At 36.8% G+C, this 20,336-nt stretch overlaps 1 protein-coding gene and 1 long non-coding RNA gene across 6 annotated transcripts in view; one reads left to right on the top strand and one right to left on the bottom strand.

Moving 5' to 3' along the window:
- The window catches only part of Dmtf1 (cyclin D binding myb like transcription factor 1), a 43,911-nt gene that overhangs the window by 15,352 nt on the left and 8,223 nt on the right, over positions 1-20,336 (top strand). For 3 of the 4 annotated variants that reach the window (XM_021648351.2, XM_021648354.2, XM_021648353.2), the window contains 8 exons: positions 3,876-3,970; positions 8,426-8,540; positions 9,363-9,439; positions 13,498-13,655; positions 14,880-14,912; positions 15,739-15,848; positions 17,674-17,902; positions 18,952-19,103. In XM_021648351.2, coding sequence (XP_021504026.1) covers positions 3,876-3,970; positions 8,426-8,540; positions 9,363-9,439; positions 13,498-13,655; positions 14,880-14,912; positions 15,739-15,848; positions 17,674-17,902; positions 18,952-19,103 — 969 coding nt within the window. The remainder of the gene's footprint in view (positions 1-3,875; positions 3,971-8,425; positions 8,541-9,362; positions 9,440-13,497; positions 13,656-14,879; positions 14,913-15,738; positions 15,849-17,673; positions 17,903-18,951; positions 19,104-20,336) is intronic. The other variant, XM_021648355.2, reaches the window with a different exon arrangement.
- LOC132649760 (uncharacterized) lies at positions 9,433-19,859 on the bottom strand. Of its 2 annotated transcripts, none has more exons than XR_009588294.1 (3): positions 19,720-19,859; positions 19,164-19,235; positions 9,433-9,919 (listed from the first exon to the last, which is right to left on the bottom strand). It is a non-coding gene; the product is annotated as an uncharacterized LOC132649760 (long non-coding RNA). The 2 variants fall into 2 exon arrangements; XR_009588293.1 differs by having other exon boundaries at positions 19,164-19,324.

A 20,336-nucleotide genomic window follows, 5' to 3' on the forward strand; every position in this document is an offset into this window, starting at 1 on the left:
AGGGATCAGTTGAACAAGGTGAAATAATAGTTGCACACATGTATACACCCTCATCAGTAGAACACCCGTTTATATAAAGCAAATGTTGGCATAAAGAGAGAAAGTTATTGCATAAAGTAATGGTTGAGTTCCAGTTTCCCACTTTGATCTCTGGAATGTCAGACAATATCAATAAAGAAAGAAACATTGGCATTAAACTATTAAATCAAATGGCCCTAGTAGACTTTTACATATAATTTCATCCATTGGTGAACTACATGCTATCTTCAGTACAAGAAACATTCTTTAAATAGACTGTGCATACATCAGCCCATGAAACATATTCCAAAAAATTTCAAATGTAGTCATCAGGCCACCATGTGAATGAAGTTAGAAATCAACAGCATACCACTGAACAATTAATGTGTCAACAAAGGAACAATGTAAAACGTGTCTTGAAACTTACGAAGATGAGAACACAGCATACCCAGGCCCACAGGATAAGTAATGTTCAGAGAGAAGTTCATAGCAGAAAATGCCTACATTGAAAAAAGAGTCCTAACCAGATGGTACACTCAAGTACCTACCAAAACAAGAATAAATTATAAGGAAAGACATAACAAGTACCAGATCAGATAGAGACAAATTGGATCCTAAAAAGACAATATAAAAGTGAAGGTGAACAGCTAACTTGTGAAAGCATGTATATAAGTTGAATTGATAAGTCATTAGATTAATCAGAAGAGACTCAAAATCGGAGACCAAATGAGAAATTATAATCGACACAACAGAAATACAAAGAATTAGAGATAACTGTTTGTAAACAACTCTGTGCCAAGAAAAGGGTAAACCTCTAAGTGAGTAAACTTTGTGGATACGTATACCAAAATTAAAACTTATAGAAAGAGAATTTGAACAGACCAATAACAGGTAATGAGATAACACATCTCACACCAAGCAGAATGAATGACTGTAATTAGAGTGTTGACAAAAGTGCAGAAAAAGGGGGAGGGGAGCTCTTGCACGTTGAACTATAAGTAGAGCCATCCTGGAAAATAGTGTGAGGGTGGTTCCTAGAGTAGAATTAATAGGTGATTGATCTATCAAGAGATGCCTTAATTTCACATTCCCATGATTATAGCACTGTTCACAGTAGCCAGAATATGGCTTCAGCCTGGGTATCCACCCACAGGTGAAGAAAATGCGGTACGTGGACATTGTGAAATACTAATTTAGACAGAAAAGAAAGTGGCTGCATTTAAAGCAGCAGCATCTCTTGGGTGAAGTAAGCCAGGCACAGAAGCTGAAGGTTGATTTCTTGCATGTAGGCAGTAAAATGAAGGCTGCTGGAGTTGAGAAGGGTGGGAATAGGGAGGAGGTAGAGAAAAAGGTACCAGGATGCAATTACTTGGGAGGGTGTGGATTGTAGTGCTGTGTGATGAAGTAGAACACTGGTGTTCCCTGTGCAGGGAATTAAAAACTTCCTGTGCTGGACTTGGGGGAACATGAAATGCTGCATCTCACACTAAAAGCATTATTTGCTAGACTCTATACAGGTCAGTTAGTATTGAGCCTTATGTTTAACTAAAAACCCAGGTTTTACATCCTTTTAAAGCTGATGAGAAAGTCCTCATTTTAGTCATTCTAGCTTTTGTGCTCAGCTGCCAGTGCGCGTATGCCATTTCTTACTCACAGTGCCATGTTAATTCCCTGCAGGTTTGGTGATTCTTTTAAGACCCCAATAACTCACTCTTTTTGTTCTCCATTTCCTTCTCCCTTTTCTGCTCTAGGTCATGTGTTACTGGTGTGCATTTGTGGCCTTTCAGACTTGTTTCCTCCTATTGCTTTTTCTTTCCAGTGCAGTCCCTATGTAGTACTCCAGTCATCCTTCTCAGTACTGAACCCACTGACTATTTTTATTGTCCCTTTTTTGCTGTGTCCTTCCTCTCTTCTCCGTAAACTAGTTGCTGTTTTGTGATTAATCATTATATTCACTGTCTTGCAATTGCTTTCAGATGCCTTTTCCTCCTTCCCTTTCATTGTTCTGTGGTAAAACTATAACCCTGTGTAAATTGGCCTTTGCCAGTGTATGATTAACACAACTATTGAATGGCCCTAGAGAAAGGTAAGATGAACAATCTGACTTGACTCTGTCCCTCACAAATGGGATATGTGATCTATCAGGAGATGTCACAGAGACTTACTCATATTCTTTCTTCCTGTGTCATATATCCCAAAATCTGACACCTCCATCCTTCTTACTCAGAGGACAGCCTTGTTTTCTATTTCAGAGAAAATAGACTGTACTTTCCATTACCACATCTGTCTTTGCCTATCCATGCATCCCAGTGTTCACCGTAGCTAGCTAAGGCTTGCTGTTTCATTTACCAGCTCCATGTCTTTGCAGACTCCAGGATGTTGTTGCAGTCTATAGGTCTGTCTTCTGAATCACTAGTTGCTCATTCTCTATGTGGATGACTATGATTAGTGTTAAACACGTTTTTCTGCAAACTAAAGCCCTGAAGCCATTTTTTGACTACTGTCCAGTCACCTGTCCATGTCTTCTCTCATTTTTTTAAACAAACTCCAGAGTTTTATTCTTGACCAAAACCTGTTCCTAGGTCTCCATAGGTCTTGTACTAAATCTAGTATTCTTTCTTTATCTTTTTTCTTTCTTTCTTTCTTTTCTTCTCTCCTTCTGATTTTGTCTTCTCTGTTAAAAGCTTTTGTCCATAGTCTTCAAGAAACACCTTTCTCTGTTTTTCTTCTTACATGTCTATCTTTTAGTTTGATTTGTGTACATCATACCGACCTTTAAATATGGAATACTGCAGGGTTCAAACTCAGCTCTCAGAGTGCTTCTTCTGTTCTTACTCATTACTAGGTGGTCTAAATTGTGGCTTTTCTCTCAGTGATGATGACCTCGCTTATTTTAGCCAGACTTCTCTTAGAAGTGCTTGATACAGTAGAGCCACCTTCAGACTATTTCTGAATTTTGTAGATATCTCAGTCATTTTTCTAGAAGTGTCTTCCTGAAAATTCTATGAATGCTTAATAGTAGTCTATTCTTGTTGCTTAGATTTAAAAAGGGGGTTAAAATACCTGCCATCCTTGTCTTTTCAAGTTCTCACACATCTTGTCTTCACATCATACAGTTCCATCACCAACATACATTCACAATTTGAACTATTTATGCTTCCACCTAGTCCAAAACCACTGGCCTTTCTTTCATTACATCATTAGCCTCACTGTTCTCACTCTAGCCCTTCTAGCCTTCAGATTGTTTTTCTCACAGCAGCTAGAGGAATCATGTCGAAATGAAGATGAGCTTGTATCATTTCTCTGCTCAGAATCATCCAGGGCTTTCTTGTCTCAGAGCTAAAGTTGTCATCTTGGCTGTGGCCTGTAAGGTCTCACACAGTCCCTTCTGTTTCCTTCATCTGCTGTAGCAACAATGAACTTGATTATACTTGTGCCATTCTAAGCACACCCTATCACAAAGCCTTGTACTTGTCTTAAAGTGCCTTCTGGAAGACACCAGCAAGACTTCCTTCCTTTGTCCCAAGTCACCTACCTCTTACCTAAAATTTCAAACATACTGCTTCACTCCATCTCATTCCCTTTTCTGCTTTATTATTTTGTTCTCAGTTTATGAGTATCACCCAACACAGTATACTATTCGTTACTAGACTATAAACCCCATAAAAGGAGTTTCCTACCTGGTATTCATGTCCATTGAGCTACTTAATGTGCAGTATAATGATTGGTAAGAAGCATGTTAGGAAGTTAGATGATCACATTTTCTCCATGGGGTTTTTTGTTTTTGTTGTTGTTGTTGTTAGGCTAATTAGATCCTACGATTATTATTGTGGAGATGAATCATTATTTTCTTGAAGTTTCAGAAAATGATCAGAGCTTTGAGGTGACCATGACGGCAACCACAGAGGTGGCAGATGATGAACTTTCTGAGGGAACTGTGACACAAATTCAGGTATAGTACATCTTTTAAACTGGCTTCAGTGAGGAACATGGTTAATACACACAGCTTAAGTAAAAAATGATAAAGATAAACTTTGACAATATAGCGACAGTAAAACTAATGTAAGACCTGTCATTCAGGTTTCCAGTCCCCACATGTTGTAGGTAAACATTTGTTCCCTGTAGAGCATTTCTTTACTATTGGAATAGGACATGGTGGGTTTGCATTCATCTGTGTCTAGAGAGCTTGCTTGAGCTGTTAATAGCAGTGATTATGGTCATACAGTTCCATCTGGTGCTTTCCCATGTGCTGTGAGGTTGGCTAGTAGCCAGGCCTTACTATTCTTAATGTGAGCTTCTTTGCCCTCTTACATGGTCTGAATCTAAAATGTGTATGTATTCTAAATTTATGTCGACCTGATTGTACCTTTTGCTTTTAGTTGGCCTATTCTTTTACTTCATATTTTCGCTTACTAAACTAGTTAATAATTTTGAATTGGAAACATCTGAACATTGTTGTGAAATATCACAGCAGTCTTTCACTGAAGAATAAGCATTCCAGTTGATATGTAATGTTAGGGACAGGGAGAATAGGAAACTAGCTTTATATCCTCTTTCATAACTCATGTTCATTACTTGCATTTAGTCGTTTCTCATTATATTTGGCCTTTCTTACTCTCTTTTCTATGTTATACGTTACTGGCATGTATGTTCATTTAGATATAATATTGGCTAGATTCTTCTGAGATTGTGTGGTCTTACTTGATTTACATTCAGAGCCCTTCCATTTTCCTGCAGAGTTTGTTATTTTCATTTTCTTTAGAGCTGCATAGTATTATAATAGTATAATAGTATTCTATTATAAATTTTCATTATCTAGTAATTTCAATTGATGCTAAAAAGGCATTTGACAAGTCTAACATGTCTTCATGATAAAAGGTCTGGAGACTTTAGGAATACACTTAAAATGAAACACACTTCAAGAAAAAAATAAAAGCTTTATACAACAGACCTATAGCCAACTTTATATTAAATGGAGAGAAATAGATCATTTCCTCTGAAGTTAGAATGAGGCGAGACTGCCAACTCCCCTTTATTATACTGTAGAGTGCTTGAAGTTTCAACTGTTAGAAAGGCAGAAAGGATGGAAATAGGAAGGAAAGGCATCAAACTTTCCTCATATAAATTTTTTACTTAAAAGACCCTATTGAGTGCATTACATCTAACCAAAGGTAAAATATTTATACAACAAAAACTTTTAAGATACTGGGAAAAGGCAATCACTAAAACCAGACAATGAAAACACAGACCTTGTTCCCGAATTGGCCAAATTAATACCAGGAATGTAGCTATACTACCAAAATCAATTCATAGAATTAATGATGTCATATTTCACAAAATTATAAAAAAAAAAATACATTCCAGGGAGATTTGGAAAGAAAAGAACTCTTCCTCACTGTTAGTAGGGGCATAAATTAATACAGCTGTTGTGGTAATTAGTTAAGAGATTAGTAAAAAAAAAAATTCAAAATAGAACTTTTATTTGACCCATCTGTTTCACACCTAAGCATATACCCAGAGAGTTCATATTGAACCATAAAGGTATTTACCCCATGTTTATTGCTACTCATTTCCTATAGCAAAGAACTGGAATCAACCTAGTTGTCCATTAGCATTCTAAATTTAAAAACTACATAAGCTCACTTTCTGTTCAGTTTCAGCATGGTAAAAATAACTATGTGGTTTGATTTGCAACCTGATTACTGTAAGATTGCATATTGGCAAGTTTTTTGCTTTTCTTTGCTTGTTTTTTGTTGTACTTGGGGTTTTGTTGTTATTGTTGTTAATTTTTATTGGGAGTTGTTTTGTTTTTTTGTTTTTTCAAGATAGGTTCTTATCCTGGGACTAGCTAAGTAGACCAGATTGACCTCAAAGAGATCTCTGCCTCCTTGAGTGCTGGGATTAAAGGTGTGCACCACTACCGCCCAGCTTCTTTGTTTTCCTTTCCTTTTCTTTCTCTCTTTGTATTCTTTCTCTCTTTCTCCCTCCTTATTTATTTATTTTATTTATTTATCTATGTATTTGTTTGTTTGTTTGTTTAGTGTGTATGAGGGTAAACCATGTACTTGGAATGCCTTTGGAGGCCAGAAGGTGATGAATCCCTGAAACTAGAGTTACATAGAGTTGTGAGCTGTCCTGTGGATGCTGGGAAACAAACCTGGATCCTCTGGAGAGCATCAAGTGCTCTTATCTGCTAAGCCATCTCTAGCCCCAAGCAGACTAATTTTTAAGTTGTTCCACCCTAATCCTGTAGTTATAAAAGAATTCATTAAAAATAAAACAACAAAAGCACACTAATAAAACCTGGGTAGTTTTAAGATTTCTTTACAAAGTAGTGTAAAATAGAACAAAGTGTTACAAAACTTAATATGTATATGTTGAGACTATATTACTGAACTTCAGTCTCTTTCTGTTCTTAGTAAACTCATTGTTACTGACAGTGTTGAAGTTATTGCTAGCTACCAATTAATAATTTTTCCCCTGGTAGTTATTCACAATGACTTCATCACATTAACTCTTCATCAGGAAGGTTTGAACTATACTGTATTAACTGCCCCAAGAAAGCAGTTAATCCATGACAGACTTAGTCCTAAAATTTAGGTAGAGTGAGTTCTGCTCTACAGTTAGTTTTTAGAGGGGGGGATCGACTCTTGTGGAACTGATGAGTTTTTGTTTTGTGCTCTTTTCTGAGAAGAGTCTCACTCTAGAGCCTAGGTTAACCTCAAATTAGCAGAAGTTCTCTTCCTCAGTCTCACATGGTGGGATAACAGACATAAGCAGTTCTCAAAACTGGGCATTATACGTGTTAGGTCTTTTCAGGGGTATTTCAATAGTGTGTGGTCCCTCTGTTGGATCTTAAAGAACTGTAATTGCCTTAGGTGATATCTAGTTTATCTCAGTTCTCTGCTTTATAAAACTTCCTCCTAGTCTGAAAAAAATCTAAATGTATGACACAAGTTAAAACTGTTAAGACTTGTTATCCTTGATCCATTAGTTTTCTCACATATTTGTATGTACCTATTTGTATATGCATGTGTGCACATATGCATGCTACAGCAAACATACCAAAGTAAAAGACAACTTGCAGAAGTAGATTCTTTCCACGGTGTGTGTTCTGGGACTGAATTCAGGCCAGCAAGTTTGGTGGCAAACAGTCTTTACCTTGTGAGCCATCCCACTGCATGTCCAGTGACTTCTAGCTAGATGTAAATCACCTCCACAAATAGACAGTCGAAAAGAAGGCAAGCTTAGACATGGCTCTTTGTGCTCTGATCTTTCATTGACAGCTTGTCTGTTTCTGAGAAAAAATGGGATTCAGTTCCTCTTCAGATTACAAATCCAGTTTCTGTTTATAAAAGAAACAATCCATTTATTCTTGGAACTTCCCTCCAGGCAGTGACTTAGCCTTGTAGTTTATTCAAACCAGAAACTAAACTGAATGACAGTTATTCTTGTGACTTTCCTTACCCTTATGTGTCTCTGACAGCCCGGTACATATGGTAGCACTATTATCAGGTTTATCCTCTTTACAGTACAGTTTCCTTGAAGCCCAGAGTCAAGTCTGTGTTCTATGTCTACTTAATTTGAATATATTAAAACTGTAGCCAATGGTGAGTGCATAGATAATCTCTATAGCCACAGTGATAATATCACATCATAGTGAATCGTCTTCACAGGCCAACACAAAATTACCAGTAGGTAAAACAGACAGTGATTTTTGCAGTATTTTTTAATTTAGTCTGATAATGTTTCGTGAAGAAAGTAGACTATAGAGGAAATCACCTCTGAGGACATTAGCCAGTCATAATACCCAGAGATAGGAGATCTCTTTATCCTCTCTGAAAACATCTGATACCAAAAAAAAGAAAAGAAAGAAATCTGATAAGGAAAAGCTCATTTTGCATACAAAGATAGCCGAATGACTTTGGAATATCTTTTTTGTTTGGTTGGTTGTTTTGGCTTTTTGAGAGAGGATCTCACTGTGCAGCTCTGGCTGTCTTAGAACTCACTATAAAGAACAGGCTGGCCTTCAACTCATAGACATCCGCCTGCCTCTGCCTTGGCCTCCTGCCTCTGCCTCTTTAGTGCACGGATTAAAGGTGTGCACCACTGCACCTGGCTTGAAACATCTCATTTTCATTTTTGGATATAGGATCTCAACATATAGCCCAGGCTGGCAAACTCAAAATCCTCCTTCTTCAGCCTCCCAGATGCCAGGATTATAGGTATGTGTCACAACACCCATCTTTCTATAATGATTTAGGTAATGCAGTATTAGCCTGGATTATAAAAGGTGGTATGCACACAAAAGTGAAATATTATGTTAGACTTAATAAGTCCTAGAATCAACATATGTGACTCAACTTGGCCTTTAAATCAAGCTCCCCATTCTCTCTCTCTCTCCCAGATATTACAGAATGATCAACTAGATGAAATATCTCCATTGGGTACTGAGGAAGTTTCAGCAGTTAGCCAGGCATGGTTTACAACTAAAGAAGACAAGGATTCTCTCACTAACAAAGGTAAGGCAGACTGAATTTTGGGTTCTAATACCAGAAGCCATGGGTCTAGAAAGGCTTGTTGACATCAAGATTCTGAATTGGGGATTTATTGGTGGGACTGAGTAATGTAATCTTTCTAATGGGTTTAAATGTTAGCCTGAATGATACCATAAGGCCATTTATTTTACAGTAAATTTTATAGTAAGTTTTTTATTATTTTTTGAACACATATATCATGGTGGATATCTAACAGGCTAAGACTTATTACTTTTAAGAGGAGAAAGTTGGTCAGTCTTTGCTTTGAAAATCCCTTAGAAGCTTAAAGTGGGGTAGCACTTTCAATGCTTTGCTACTTACCAGCATAGCTGGGGTAAGCTGTTATCAAAAACCAAAGAAATGCAGTATCTGTACTACTAAGGAAAAGAAGCAGAGATGCATGAATGATCTCAACTGCCATGCAGTGAATACTTGTTAACGACCCATTCACCTTGCGTCCAGTTTAGTATGTTTACTTAGCTCCGGAATCTTTACTGCCTGTTCTTTTTGCCTGTAAAAATAATTTTTTAATGAAAGAAATCTTTGAATATAATTTGACTCTCCTTCCCTTTGCCTCAGCAATTTATGCTTCTGAAAGAGAAGTAGTACTTCTCTTTTGTCATTAACTTCGTTCAGTAAGGTTACCACCTGCGGACATTTCAGACGAATGGAAAGCTAGTCCAGCCCCGGTCTCGTCCCAGTGGCAACTTCCTCACAATGGAAATCTGTTGTATTTTATTCCTCTCAAAGGGTAACATTTTGTGTAATATTTCTTTGAATTATATTATATTAATATTCCTTTCAAAGGACATAAATGGAAGCAGGGGATGTGGTCCAAGGAAGAAATCGATATTTTGATGAACAACATCGAACGCTATCTGAAGGTACCCATGATAGAGTTTTCATGGTTCAATACTTTGTTTACTGATGATAGCAACAATATCCAGGTAGTATTTTGTGTGATGATTATGAATGTCTCACTGGTTTTCATAACAGAAGGTGATGCCTTAATAATTTTGAGGTCTGTGATTATAATATTATATTTTTAAACTGATTTTTAATTTTAACCATAACATAGCATTAGTTACTAGCTGAAGTTTAGACAGAAATCTTCATACCGTCTCAATTTGTTAAGCTCATGTTAAAATGGCTACCTGAAAGCCATTTTTTCAGGACTTGTCCACGCCCAGGGTTTGCATATTCTTTCAGCTTACAACATAGTAGTTCCATTGCTTTTTAAAATAAGCAACCTTAAGTTCATTTGCATAGCTTGTTATCTTGCAATCCATGTCTTTACTAAATGTCCATTGAATGTAGAAATTTTGAGGAGTCACTGGAGACAGAATCTTCTTAACAGGTACTAACTAGGGAAAAGAAAACAGTGAGGAATTATGCGAGGTTTTCATATGCAAAGCACTCAAGCAAGGGTGTGCATGAATTCAGGGAGGAATTGTTTATTCTCAGCATCGGAACAATTAAAAATTCTTTTGATTTGTTTTTTTGAGGCAAGGTTTTACAGTGTAGCTGGGTTGGCCTGGAGTATAGCCAGGCTGGCTTTGAACTTGTTGCAGGTCTCCTTCAGCCTTTGTGGTACTGTGATTACAGGCAATTTTTCTATGTACCAAGGTGTGAGCTAAGTCTTGCAAAGGTATGAAGTGAGAATGGGCAGTATGTGGTAAACAGTATATATAAATGCTGAGTGGCAAGGGATCAGAGATCCACAGTAGCGGGGTTCTCATTGCTAATGTCATTAACCCTTTAAATGGAAACAAGATAGCAGCCCTCCCGTTGGCATCAAGTTCAAGTCAAATGATTAGAACTTTATAGAAATGGGAAGTAATGAAGCTAAAGAAAAGCTGACTGGTGGTTTAGCTAAGTGGTAGATTGGTGGTGGATAGCCATACTCTACTATAGAATCCTCCTCAGAGCCTTGCTGCCTTACCCTTGAGGTGGAGTTAGATTCAGATGTTTGCTGTAGATCACCAGCACTGCTTGGGATAGCAGCATACATGCACTCTTTATTTAGCTGTTGTCATTATTTGACACATATAAATACATTGTTGCCTACCACATCTATATTCCTAAGCTGAAGTCTATCTGCAGATTTCCTCAGGAAAGCTTTGTAAACTGTAAAGAGCTTTTAAAGCTTTCTTCATCAGTTCTTTACAATTGATGAATGGAAATTCTTTCACCAAGTTTATTTTGAAGAAACAATAACAAAACAAAGTCAGTAAATGTTGAGAATAAGTTAAAAGTTGTCCACTGGTTACTCACATACACTGAAAGTGAAGCTGGTGGTTGCTGTAGGGCAGTGACTAATGCTTCCCTGGTAGGAGGTGGCATGGGGTGCCAGAAAATGATAAAAGCTTAGATACAGCAGTAAAACATGGTTAAGAAACACCAGATTTGAAAAATTAAAATGGTTCTAGCTAGCAGATTTGAGTAGACGATCTCCAAGGACCTTTCCATTTTAGTGATCCTGACCAAGATTCGCCATTTGTGAAAAGGCAGTAGGCTAGGTGAGAATGACAGGAACTCAAGCTGCCAGCGGAAAGCAGATAAGCCAGTACTCTGTTTGGAGTCCTAGTGAGGAGCTGCTACGGGACAGTTAGAACGACTTTAAACTCTCGGTTTTAGGTCCTTTGGAGAATAGAATTGATAGGAATGGCAGTGTTGAAAAGATTTGTCAGTCTTGGGAGGGGAAAAAGATAATTGGTTTTTAATTTTTACAATGTGATACTCTTAGAAAAATGTTGAGGAGCCACTTTTAAACAGCATTCTCATTGTTGAATGTCTGATAGTCCATATATTGGGCAAAATAATAAACAAAAGTAACTGTCACAAGCAAAAATGAAAAGGGCCGACATGCTTGGTTCATGTTGTCCCACAGTGCCAAGTGCATAGGTGTTTGCTAAATCCTGGGCATAATGCCCTGAGGTGCTGAAACTGAATAAATGGCAGAAAAGACTGTAAACTTTTTAGAAGATCTGTGTAAATTATATAGTTTTGACATTTATGTAAAAAGATAGTATTTTCTAAGTTGTTTCACATGCTCAGTATTGTACTTTTTGGAAGCCATATTTCACTAAACAGATATGTTTCAGGTTGCCCATTACATAGAAAGTGCCTGTTTTAGGTTTATGCTGATTTTCAAGCAAAATAATTTTAGATGCTATTGACCATTATATTTCTTCATTAATTTCTCTATATTTCCTACCCATTTTGCTGTGGGTTTTGTTTTGTTTCTGCTAGATGCTCATATATATATTAAGGATTTATAGGTTGTTCATTACAGATAGCTTGTCAAAATGTAGGACCTGTCTCTTCCTTCTCCTTTAATAACATTTAATGGACAAACATTCTTAATTTCAGTATCAGTTTTTCGTCTTTTTTACTTTGTTTTGCATGCTTGTATAAGAAAGCATTTCATATGTATGAAATTTTTTATTTATTGTCCTGTTCACATTTTATTTTACATTTAATACTGATTTTATTCTCCCAACTAATGTAAGGTAGGGCTTCAGTTCTTTTTATGTGTAGATGACAGTTCCTTCAACATATTGTGTATGGTGTGAAATGTTTTTTGTTTTTTTCTTCTTCCCAACTTTTTTCCAGCTATCTTTTGTTATTCCCTATACTAGTATAATGCTTGCTTAAAAAGTAATGCCTGACAGGGAAAGTCCCTTCATGAATGTCTTGGTTATTTTTAGCCCTCTTCTCTTAAAAACTTAGTTTGTACAGAATGAAATCCTGATACAATTTCTATTGGAATTACACTGACTCTGTACAAGAATTATATTTTTTAATTCTGTGTACCATGACTTTTATAAGCTTTGTATAGAAATGCAAATGTCTATTTGTTGGTTGATTTTATATTTGACAGTTTAATACAGTGCTTTGTTGTTTTCTGAAAAAATGGGTTATCTATACGCATAACATTCTCTACAAATAAATTATTTTCAAGTATGTATTTCTAGTATGTACTTTTATCAGGTCAGCAGCTAACCCTGATTCAGCACAAGTTTTATCATTTCTGAGTATTTTCTTCATATTTTGAAATTTGACATTTTCTGTAAGATAGGAGTCATCAGAGTAAATTGTTTTGAAATTCAGAGACACTTCTACTGCTGGGATAGACTGCCATTGATATATTAACTTTCTTATATGTCTCTGGGTTCAGTGTACTAATATAGTGGGATTTCAAGATCTATACTAATGAGTGAGCTTTACTCCTGGCCCCAATATTAGTTTCTGAAATTAGTACTGAGTTTATGCTAGCCTAATAAAACCAGAAATTATCACCACAGTTATTTTCTCTTGAATATTTGTAGTGTTTGTTGATAATATCACTTGGACCTGGCACTTTCATTATGGAAAGATCAGTAGTAATGGGTTTTTTTTCTTAATTATCTGGTTTTATTTTCTGGGTTTTTGTTTGTTTTCCAGAATCCGTTTTGGTAAGTTGACTGTTTTTAGGTGTTTGCTCATTTGTTCAATATCTGCAGCATCTCTACTTAAGCCAGACTTTTTTCATTTCATTGTGTTTTTTTCTTGTGCCAGAAATATATCATTTCAAAATTTATTTTTAATTCATCCTTTCTGAGAGCCAATTTTTAAACTTACCTTTCAATTTATTTGACTGCTGCTGATTAATTTTGCTCTTTTGATTTTCTTGTACCAGTTTCAAGTTTGTTTTTAATTTTTTTATAATTTTATATAAGTTAAACAAAAATTGAGTTGTTTGAATTGGATGGTTTATTTTTGTGCCTTTATAACTTGAATAACTATTGCAATATTTTAAGTTTATATTTGAATTATTATCAGTAGAGTCTTTCTCAGAATGTCGTTGTTGACCTTTAACATTAAAACTAGTTTAAAAGCATAGTATATCCACATTCATTGTATCCGAAATCCCTAAATCAAAGAAATGTAACCCATTTAGGCTCGCGGAATAAAAGATGCTACAGAAATCATCTTTGAGATGTCAAAAGACGAAAGAAAAGATTTCTACAGGACTATAGCGTGGGGGCTGAACCGGCCTTTGTTTGCAGTTTATAGAAGAGTGCTGCGCATGTATGATGACAGGAACCATGTGGGAAAGTATGAAAACTTGTCATGCTGCATGTTTTCATGTAACAAGTGGGAATGCTTAAGGAACTGTCACATTTTAGAGTTAATTCCTGAAGAAGCATCTGTGAATCATTGCTGATTTATTATCCTCTAAGTCTTAGTTATGTGGTAAAACCTCATAATAAGGACTTTTTTATGAATTAGAATATAAACTACCTTACTTAGGTTAACTTGATTGAAATGACTATGTCAGAGTTTGCTTTGTAGAAACATTGGGGTTGTTTAAAGATGTAGGAAGTGTTACAGAAACTCCAAATTCATTGATAGTATTTGTTTCCTATTTGATTTGGGAATATAGTTTTTAAATAAAGCCAGAGTAGAAAAGAACTTAGCTAGTAATGATGAATAGATTTCTGCCAAAGGTGGCATTTATGGAAAGGGGTCAGGATGGTTCAAGGGAATGCTTCTGTAGTGTTGCCGATGCTTTCATCTCTGGGATTTTAGGTGGCAATAATGTGGCCTGATACACTGTCAAGCTCCCAATCCAGGTTTTCCTCTAGCCTAACAGCAAGCTGCCAGTGAGAATACATTTGAAACCTGAAGGGAATCAAATTATGTTTTATTATTTTATGATTGTGGAAAAAAAAGATTTTGGAAGGGGGGGCTCAAGAATGAATGATTTAGCTAACTTTTCAAAAACCTACCGTGTAGTACAACTTTAGTAACTTTTACAAAGCTGTAAAGCCTTATATAATTTTCAAATACATGTACTTTTTAAAAAATGCATTGGCTGTGGGAAAATAAAGAAAGAGATTATGGTATAGTATCTATGCCTGACTAGAGAAAGTTGTTTTGTTTTGTTTTGTTTTGTTTTGTTTTGTTTTGTTTTGTTTTTTCTTTGCTGATCATGTACTGTTATCTGTAAGTCTATTGGAGCGCTTGTAATTTCAGAGACCTAACTTTGAAATAAAGGAGTGTCTAGGTAACTCAAGGCAGGTAGATGTTTTAACTGTTGGATTTCCAGAAAAAATGATATAGTATATATGTGTACTATAGATAAAATTATGGGGGTGGGGGTTCTTTTAAGAATGCAGAAGCATTTCTTTTAACTTTTAAGAACCTACCTTAAAACACTTTACAGATACTATCCATATGCTGTGTGGTTTAATGTTCAGGTCTCTAAATAAAGCTGGATTTTTGTAATGTTTTAAGCATTCTGTATTTAATTATTTTTCCATTGTTCTGAATTTCTAGATATACCCCTGAAGAAATTGAGAAGCTCAAGGAGTAAGTTTTCAATTCTATTTCTATGATTATAATTGTTGGCTTTTTAGCAGACTAGTGTAATTTCACCTAGCTTTTAAAAGCATGAATTTCTTAGAAGAGTATATATTAGCTTTATCCATAATACACCAATTAGTCTCCTGTTGTCAGTCACCAGGTGCTTGCTGAGACCACTAGTAGGGGTTCCCAAAGAAATTAAATGGATATTTTCAGTGGCCTGAACACTACATTTAGGAAATTTATACCAGGATCAAAGGCTTGATATAAAACTATGACCTGTTGAATGTTCCCTTGAATGTCTGGGCTGCCTCTACCATGGATCTCCAGAAGCATGTTGCTTCATTGACCCAAGGCTAGAAATATAAAGTATGGTATGATGGACTATGTGTATCTGAAGATTGAAAGTAGAGCCTACTTATAAGGATCTGTTGGACTTTTTTAGGTATCTAAAAGTGCTTGTTAGGAATATGCTTTAACAGAAAAGCTCTGGGGCTTGCCTGGGAATTGTGTCAATAACCTGAGGGGAAATTTGGTCTTTCTTTTTTTTTTTTTTTTTTTTTTTTTTTTTTTTTTTTTTTTTAACACATATCCAAGTTATCTATTTTTTCTCTGACCCAGGAAAAGGGCAATTGCTGCCTGTTTTTTTTCACCCACAGACAACTGTGGACCCCAATAAAAGGCCACACTTTCAAACTTTGACTCTCAAAAGTATTGCTGCCCACAACTTCCAAACCAGTCAAAAGGGAAGAAGAAGAATGAAGAATAAATGATGAAATTAAAAGGGAGAAAACAGTTGAACCAAATGCTGATTGGCAGACTCTTGTTCTAGGCTCCGGATAAAACATGGCAATGACTGGGCAACAATAGGGGCGGCCCTAGGAAGAAGTGCCTCTTCTGTCAAAGACCGCTGCCGGCTGATGAAGGATACCTGCAACACAGGTACTGTGCTGCTGTGTGTTGGTGCCTGTCCCTGTCACTCTGTGAGCCTCCTGCCTCTGCAGATACTGTATGCCACTCAGCTTAATTCAAATAATCAGTTCCTAGTCTTTCTGCCCCTTCTGCCCCTTCTCTCCCATTTAATAGATAGAGCCAACTAGGTGTTTTGCTTCTAAATACAGTAACCTTGAACATTGTTAACAAGGACACAGCAAGCAACACTTCATTTTCAAAGAATTTGAGTGTAGCATGTTTCAGTTTTATATCAATTCAGAACTGCTCCACGTGGAAACGTGTTCCTTTTTAAGGCATAGAAGTAGTTTGATGTAAGCCCATCTAACTGAATTGACAACAGCAGCCTATGTTTGTGAAAACATCAGGTACAGGAAAATCCGAAGTCAGTCAGGAAGAACCTGTGCAAATTTTAGGGGTTTGTATATATTTTGTGGATCTCAAACTTGAATTATATTTTTCCATAAATAAATTAATGATTATTAGTATTGCAGTGTCCTGACAAAACTGCATATACCTATTAATATATGCAGGTGTACTGATGATGTGTCAAGCCTAATATTTGTGATAAACAGTGGTATAATAGGAACTCTGCCAGTCTCTTAACTTTCTGAGCTTTACTTCCTCTGTTAAACAGGTTACAGTAGATGCTTGCATAGTCTCCTAAAGGATCCATAAGCCATGTTCAGCCTTTTCAGTGAAAAAAAAGTTTTTTTCAAGCTTAGCTTCAGCTTCTCAGCAGTCTTCCTTTACCTAACTAAGTGAAATCAAGAATACCTCTACCTCTCTCACCATAGTTAACCACCAAAAAGATAGCAAGAACATGCGTTTCACCAGCTGGCATTCATTCTTTACCGTGCTGGCTTAAGGAATGACGCAGACGCTGTGTTTAGACGAGGCTCCAGAGGTTCACACTCGAGGCAGTGTGTTACCTGCGTGTTAGCACAGCGTGGGGCATTCTCTGACAGCAGCCTCACAGGCTGGCTTGCCAGCTTCCCTTTCATCCTACAGCATGGCTTCGGATGACTTCTCTCCCTGTGCCACAAGACAGCGCTGTTGTGTCTTCCCTCCTGCCACACTGTGCTGGGAGAGCGAGCTCTGCCCTGTCCATCCATGTTATCCCAATGAACACTCAGCAAATATTTGTTCTATGAGTGTGGTCTAGACAAAGTTTTTTAAATTTCTAGAAAATTTTAGCAACTGGTGGCTAAAAAAGCAAAAATAAAGAATATTTTTAAGTTCATTTCTATATTTTTGCTCAAGCTTTATTACATAATAAGACAAGAGAAACATTAGATTTTATTAAGCTTAGAGATTCAGAAAAAAGCAGGAATGAAAATGTGCATGATCAGTGTCGTAATTGACTGATATATAGTCACAGTACCTTGGAAGTGGGATGTACAAATAATGGTAGAATCTAGTTTTTACTGAAGTAGGTAAGTTCATAGGTGTTAATTCCATTATCCTTTGTTATTTACTCTTAATAAGAACAACGTCTGAGTATATTTCATTGTTGCTGCCAGAGTGGAGGGGGAATATCAATGCAGAGAGCCATCAATGAAGCTCCTCCCACTTATTTTTCTCTAAAGGACTTGATACAACCTGAGGCTACATAATTTTCTGTAGTTATGTTTTAGGTAATATTTCTGTCCTTCAAAAGCCAGTAAATTATAATTCTAGTGAATACATGTGGTTTCTAAACTGAGTGCTGTTGCAAAATAAGCCAATCAACAGAACTCCTGTACCTGCACATAGAGGGCTGGGTCCTGGAATGACTGAGAAGATAGCAATGTAGTCTGGATGATTTCCTTTTCAGGGAAATGGACAGAAGAAGAAGAAAAAAGACTTGCAGAAGTAGTTCATGAGTTAACAAGCACGGAGCCAGGTGACATTGTCACACAGGGTGTGTCTTGGGCAGCTGTAGCTGAAAGAGTGGGTACCCGCTCAGAAAAGCAGTGCCGTTCTAAATGGCTCAACTACCTGAACTGGAAACAGAGTGGAGGTACTGAATGGACCAAGGAAGATGAAATCAATCTCATTCTAAGGTTTGTATCCTAAATCTTTCAGCAACAAAAGCCTGCTTTGTTACTGTAGACACTACTTGATTGACTTTCCTCTTGATTTCTTTAAATTCGTAATGAAAAGCAGCCTTTCCATGGACAGCCATGTTTACGATCCTGCATACTGTATATTGAGCTCTTTGATCTTTCCTTTATTGTCGACTTAGTTAGTGCCCCAGCAAAGTAGCAGGTTGAAGATGCAGAGACTAGGTGGTAGCAGCACAGCTCTTCCACTGTCCTGCCAGTACTCATCCCTAGCCTGTGGGAACATGGTACATTCAGTCTTTGTGTGTATCAGTCCTCAGTTCCTATGCTAAGGTTGGCAGCAAGGACCTAGTCTTAATAGTCACACACACACATCAAGTTAGATCAAAGTAAATACCCCTGCCTCACACAAATTCAAAAGAGAGCTTTGGGATAAGAGTGGCAGGGGCGTAAATTTGGTTTTCAATTTGTTACAACCATAAAAACTAACGAACAAAACATGGCAGGAAAATCTTCAGAACATCGAAGTTAGAGTTCTGACTGCTCCATGTCAGACATCAAAGTCATTGTGACAGAAACCTAGGAAATAGACTTTTAGAACCTCAGATTTAATTGTATTTGTTTTTTGTTTGGTTTTGTTTTTAATTTTTCTCAACTGAGTTATTTTTATATATAGTGAACTTCTAGACATGTTTAGTTTCTTTATAAATGGAAAAGCTCAAAGCCAACTAATAACTTATTAAAACCAAACTATAAGACATTGCAGCACTGTCAACTAAACCTGCTCTTTATCTGGTTATAATCTTTTAGCCTGCTCCCTTTCCTTCACGGTGCTGAATCTGCTTCTAGCCATTTACAGTTCAGTTACCCTGGCTGCACTTTAGCTTTCCTTAGCTCTTAGGCTTACTTGCACTGCTGGAGTCCTTTTTCTTTAATAATGGTACCTTGTTGGCATAACCTACCATTGCTGTATTGCTGGTCTTATCACCTTTATTAGGAGAATTTATGAATTTATTTAAGATCTGATAAACTTATTATATAATCTGTAGGATAGCAGAGCTTGATGTAGCCGATGAAAATGACATAAACTGGGATCTGCTAGCTGAGGGATGGAGCAGTGTCCGCTCACCACAGTGGCTTCGAAGTAAATGGTGGACCATCAAAAGGCAAATTGCAAACCATAAGGATGTTTCATTTCCTGGTAATGTACTAACTGCTTACAGTATTACTCCTGGAGAAAAATTAGTAGTTAGCTCTTTACCTCAAGTAAGGGCTGTTACAGCAGATTTTCACTTAAACTGCCCTGGTTCGTTGAGTAGTTGTCCTTTCTGCCCTGGAGAAGAATACATATGATTTCTAATTCCCAAAGCCTATAAGGGGAGGGCACATTTACACATGTATGTTCTTGTTCTTCCACATAAACTATAAAAAGGAAACAAATTTTACATGATTTCATTTAGTACAAACCTTTCTCAAAAATGAGTTGTATATTTTTAAATATCTTAGCTAAATTTATTATTTGGAGAAAAATCTGGCACCCTATTTTATAGAAAAGAGGCTCTATGAGTTTCTAGTTTTGTTAGTAAACCCAGGGATCTTAAATTGGATTTGCTTATAGACGTTTGTTTTTTTTGTATTTATGTGCTAGCCTAAGTTACAGAGTCTGCTCTAGGTTATCAAACTCGTTTCTCTTCTTAATGCACTCCAACTTGCAGTTTTCAAAGGAGAATTCAGTGTTGAGGGACTTGAACTCCCAGTTACAAAAGATCAGTGTAGATTATCATGAAAGAGCAAAAGCTGGACATCATGGTTCATACCTGTTATCCCAGCGCTTAGAAAGCAAATGCAGGCGATCACTATAGGCTGATACACTGCCCCCTCACACCTGCCAAAAAGAGCAACATCTAGAGTGAAAGACCTTACATATTACTATTTGTAGTCAAGTGCAGCCCTTGGGTCATTGGTGGGCGAGTGTACACTATTCATTTCAAAGTAAAACAGTGTTAGCATCACCAGTAGTCTTCCTAAATAATTCTGCCAGAAGACTAGGATACAGAAGATGGTCTCTTTCCATTCCCTTAACCATGTCCACCCATTTCCATTTTGTTAGAGTTCTGATAGCAAGAACAGTATGATTTTAGTATTTTCAAAATCTGGGCAGGCATGGTGGCACATGTCTCTAAGTCCAGGCTGCTTGAGGGGCTGGGTTATAGGATCCATAGGTCCAACAATTGGAGACCGACCTGGGCAACATAGCAAGACCACTCCCATCTCCAAAAAAATTTTTTAATCCTTTTTAATCTGTTAGATGGATGTTAGTTTTAATATTTTTATTATTTTGACAGTTCTCACATGCAGTATACAATTATTTACTCCAAATACTTTCCCTCCTTACCCCCTCCCACCCTACTTTCCTTGTTGCTTAGATGGTGGT

Source organism: Meriones unguiculatus, chromosome 21 (assembly GCF_030254825.1).
Source record: "Meriones unguiculatus strain TT.TT164.6M chromosome 21, Bangor_MerUng_6.1, whole genome shotgun sequence".
NCBI lineage: Eukaryota > Metazoa > Chordata > Mammalia > Rodentia > Muridae > Meriones > Meriones unguiculatus.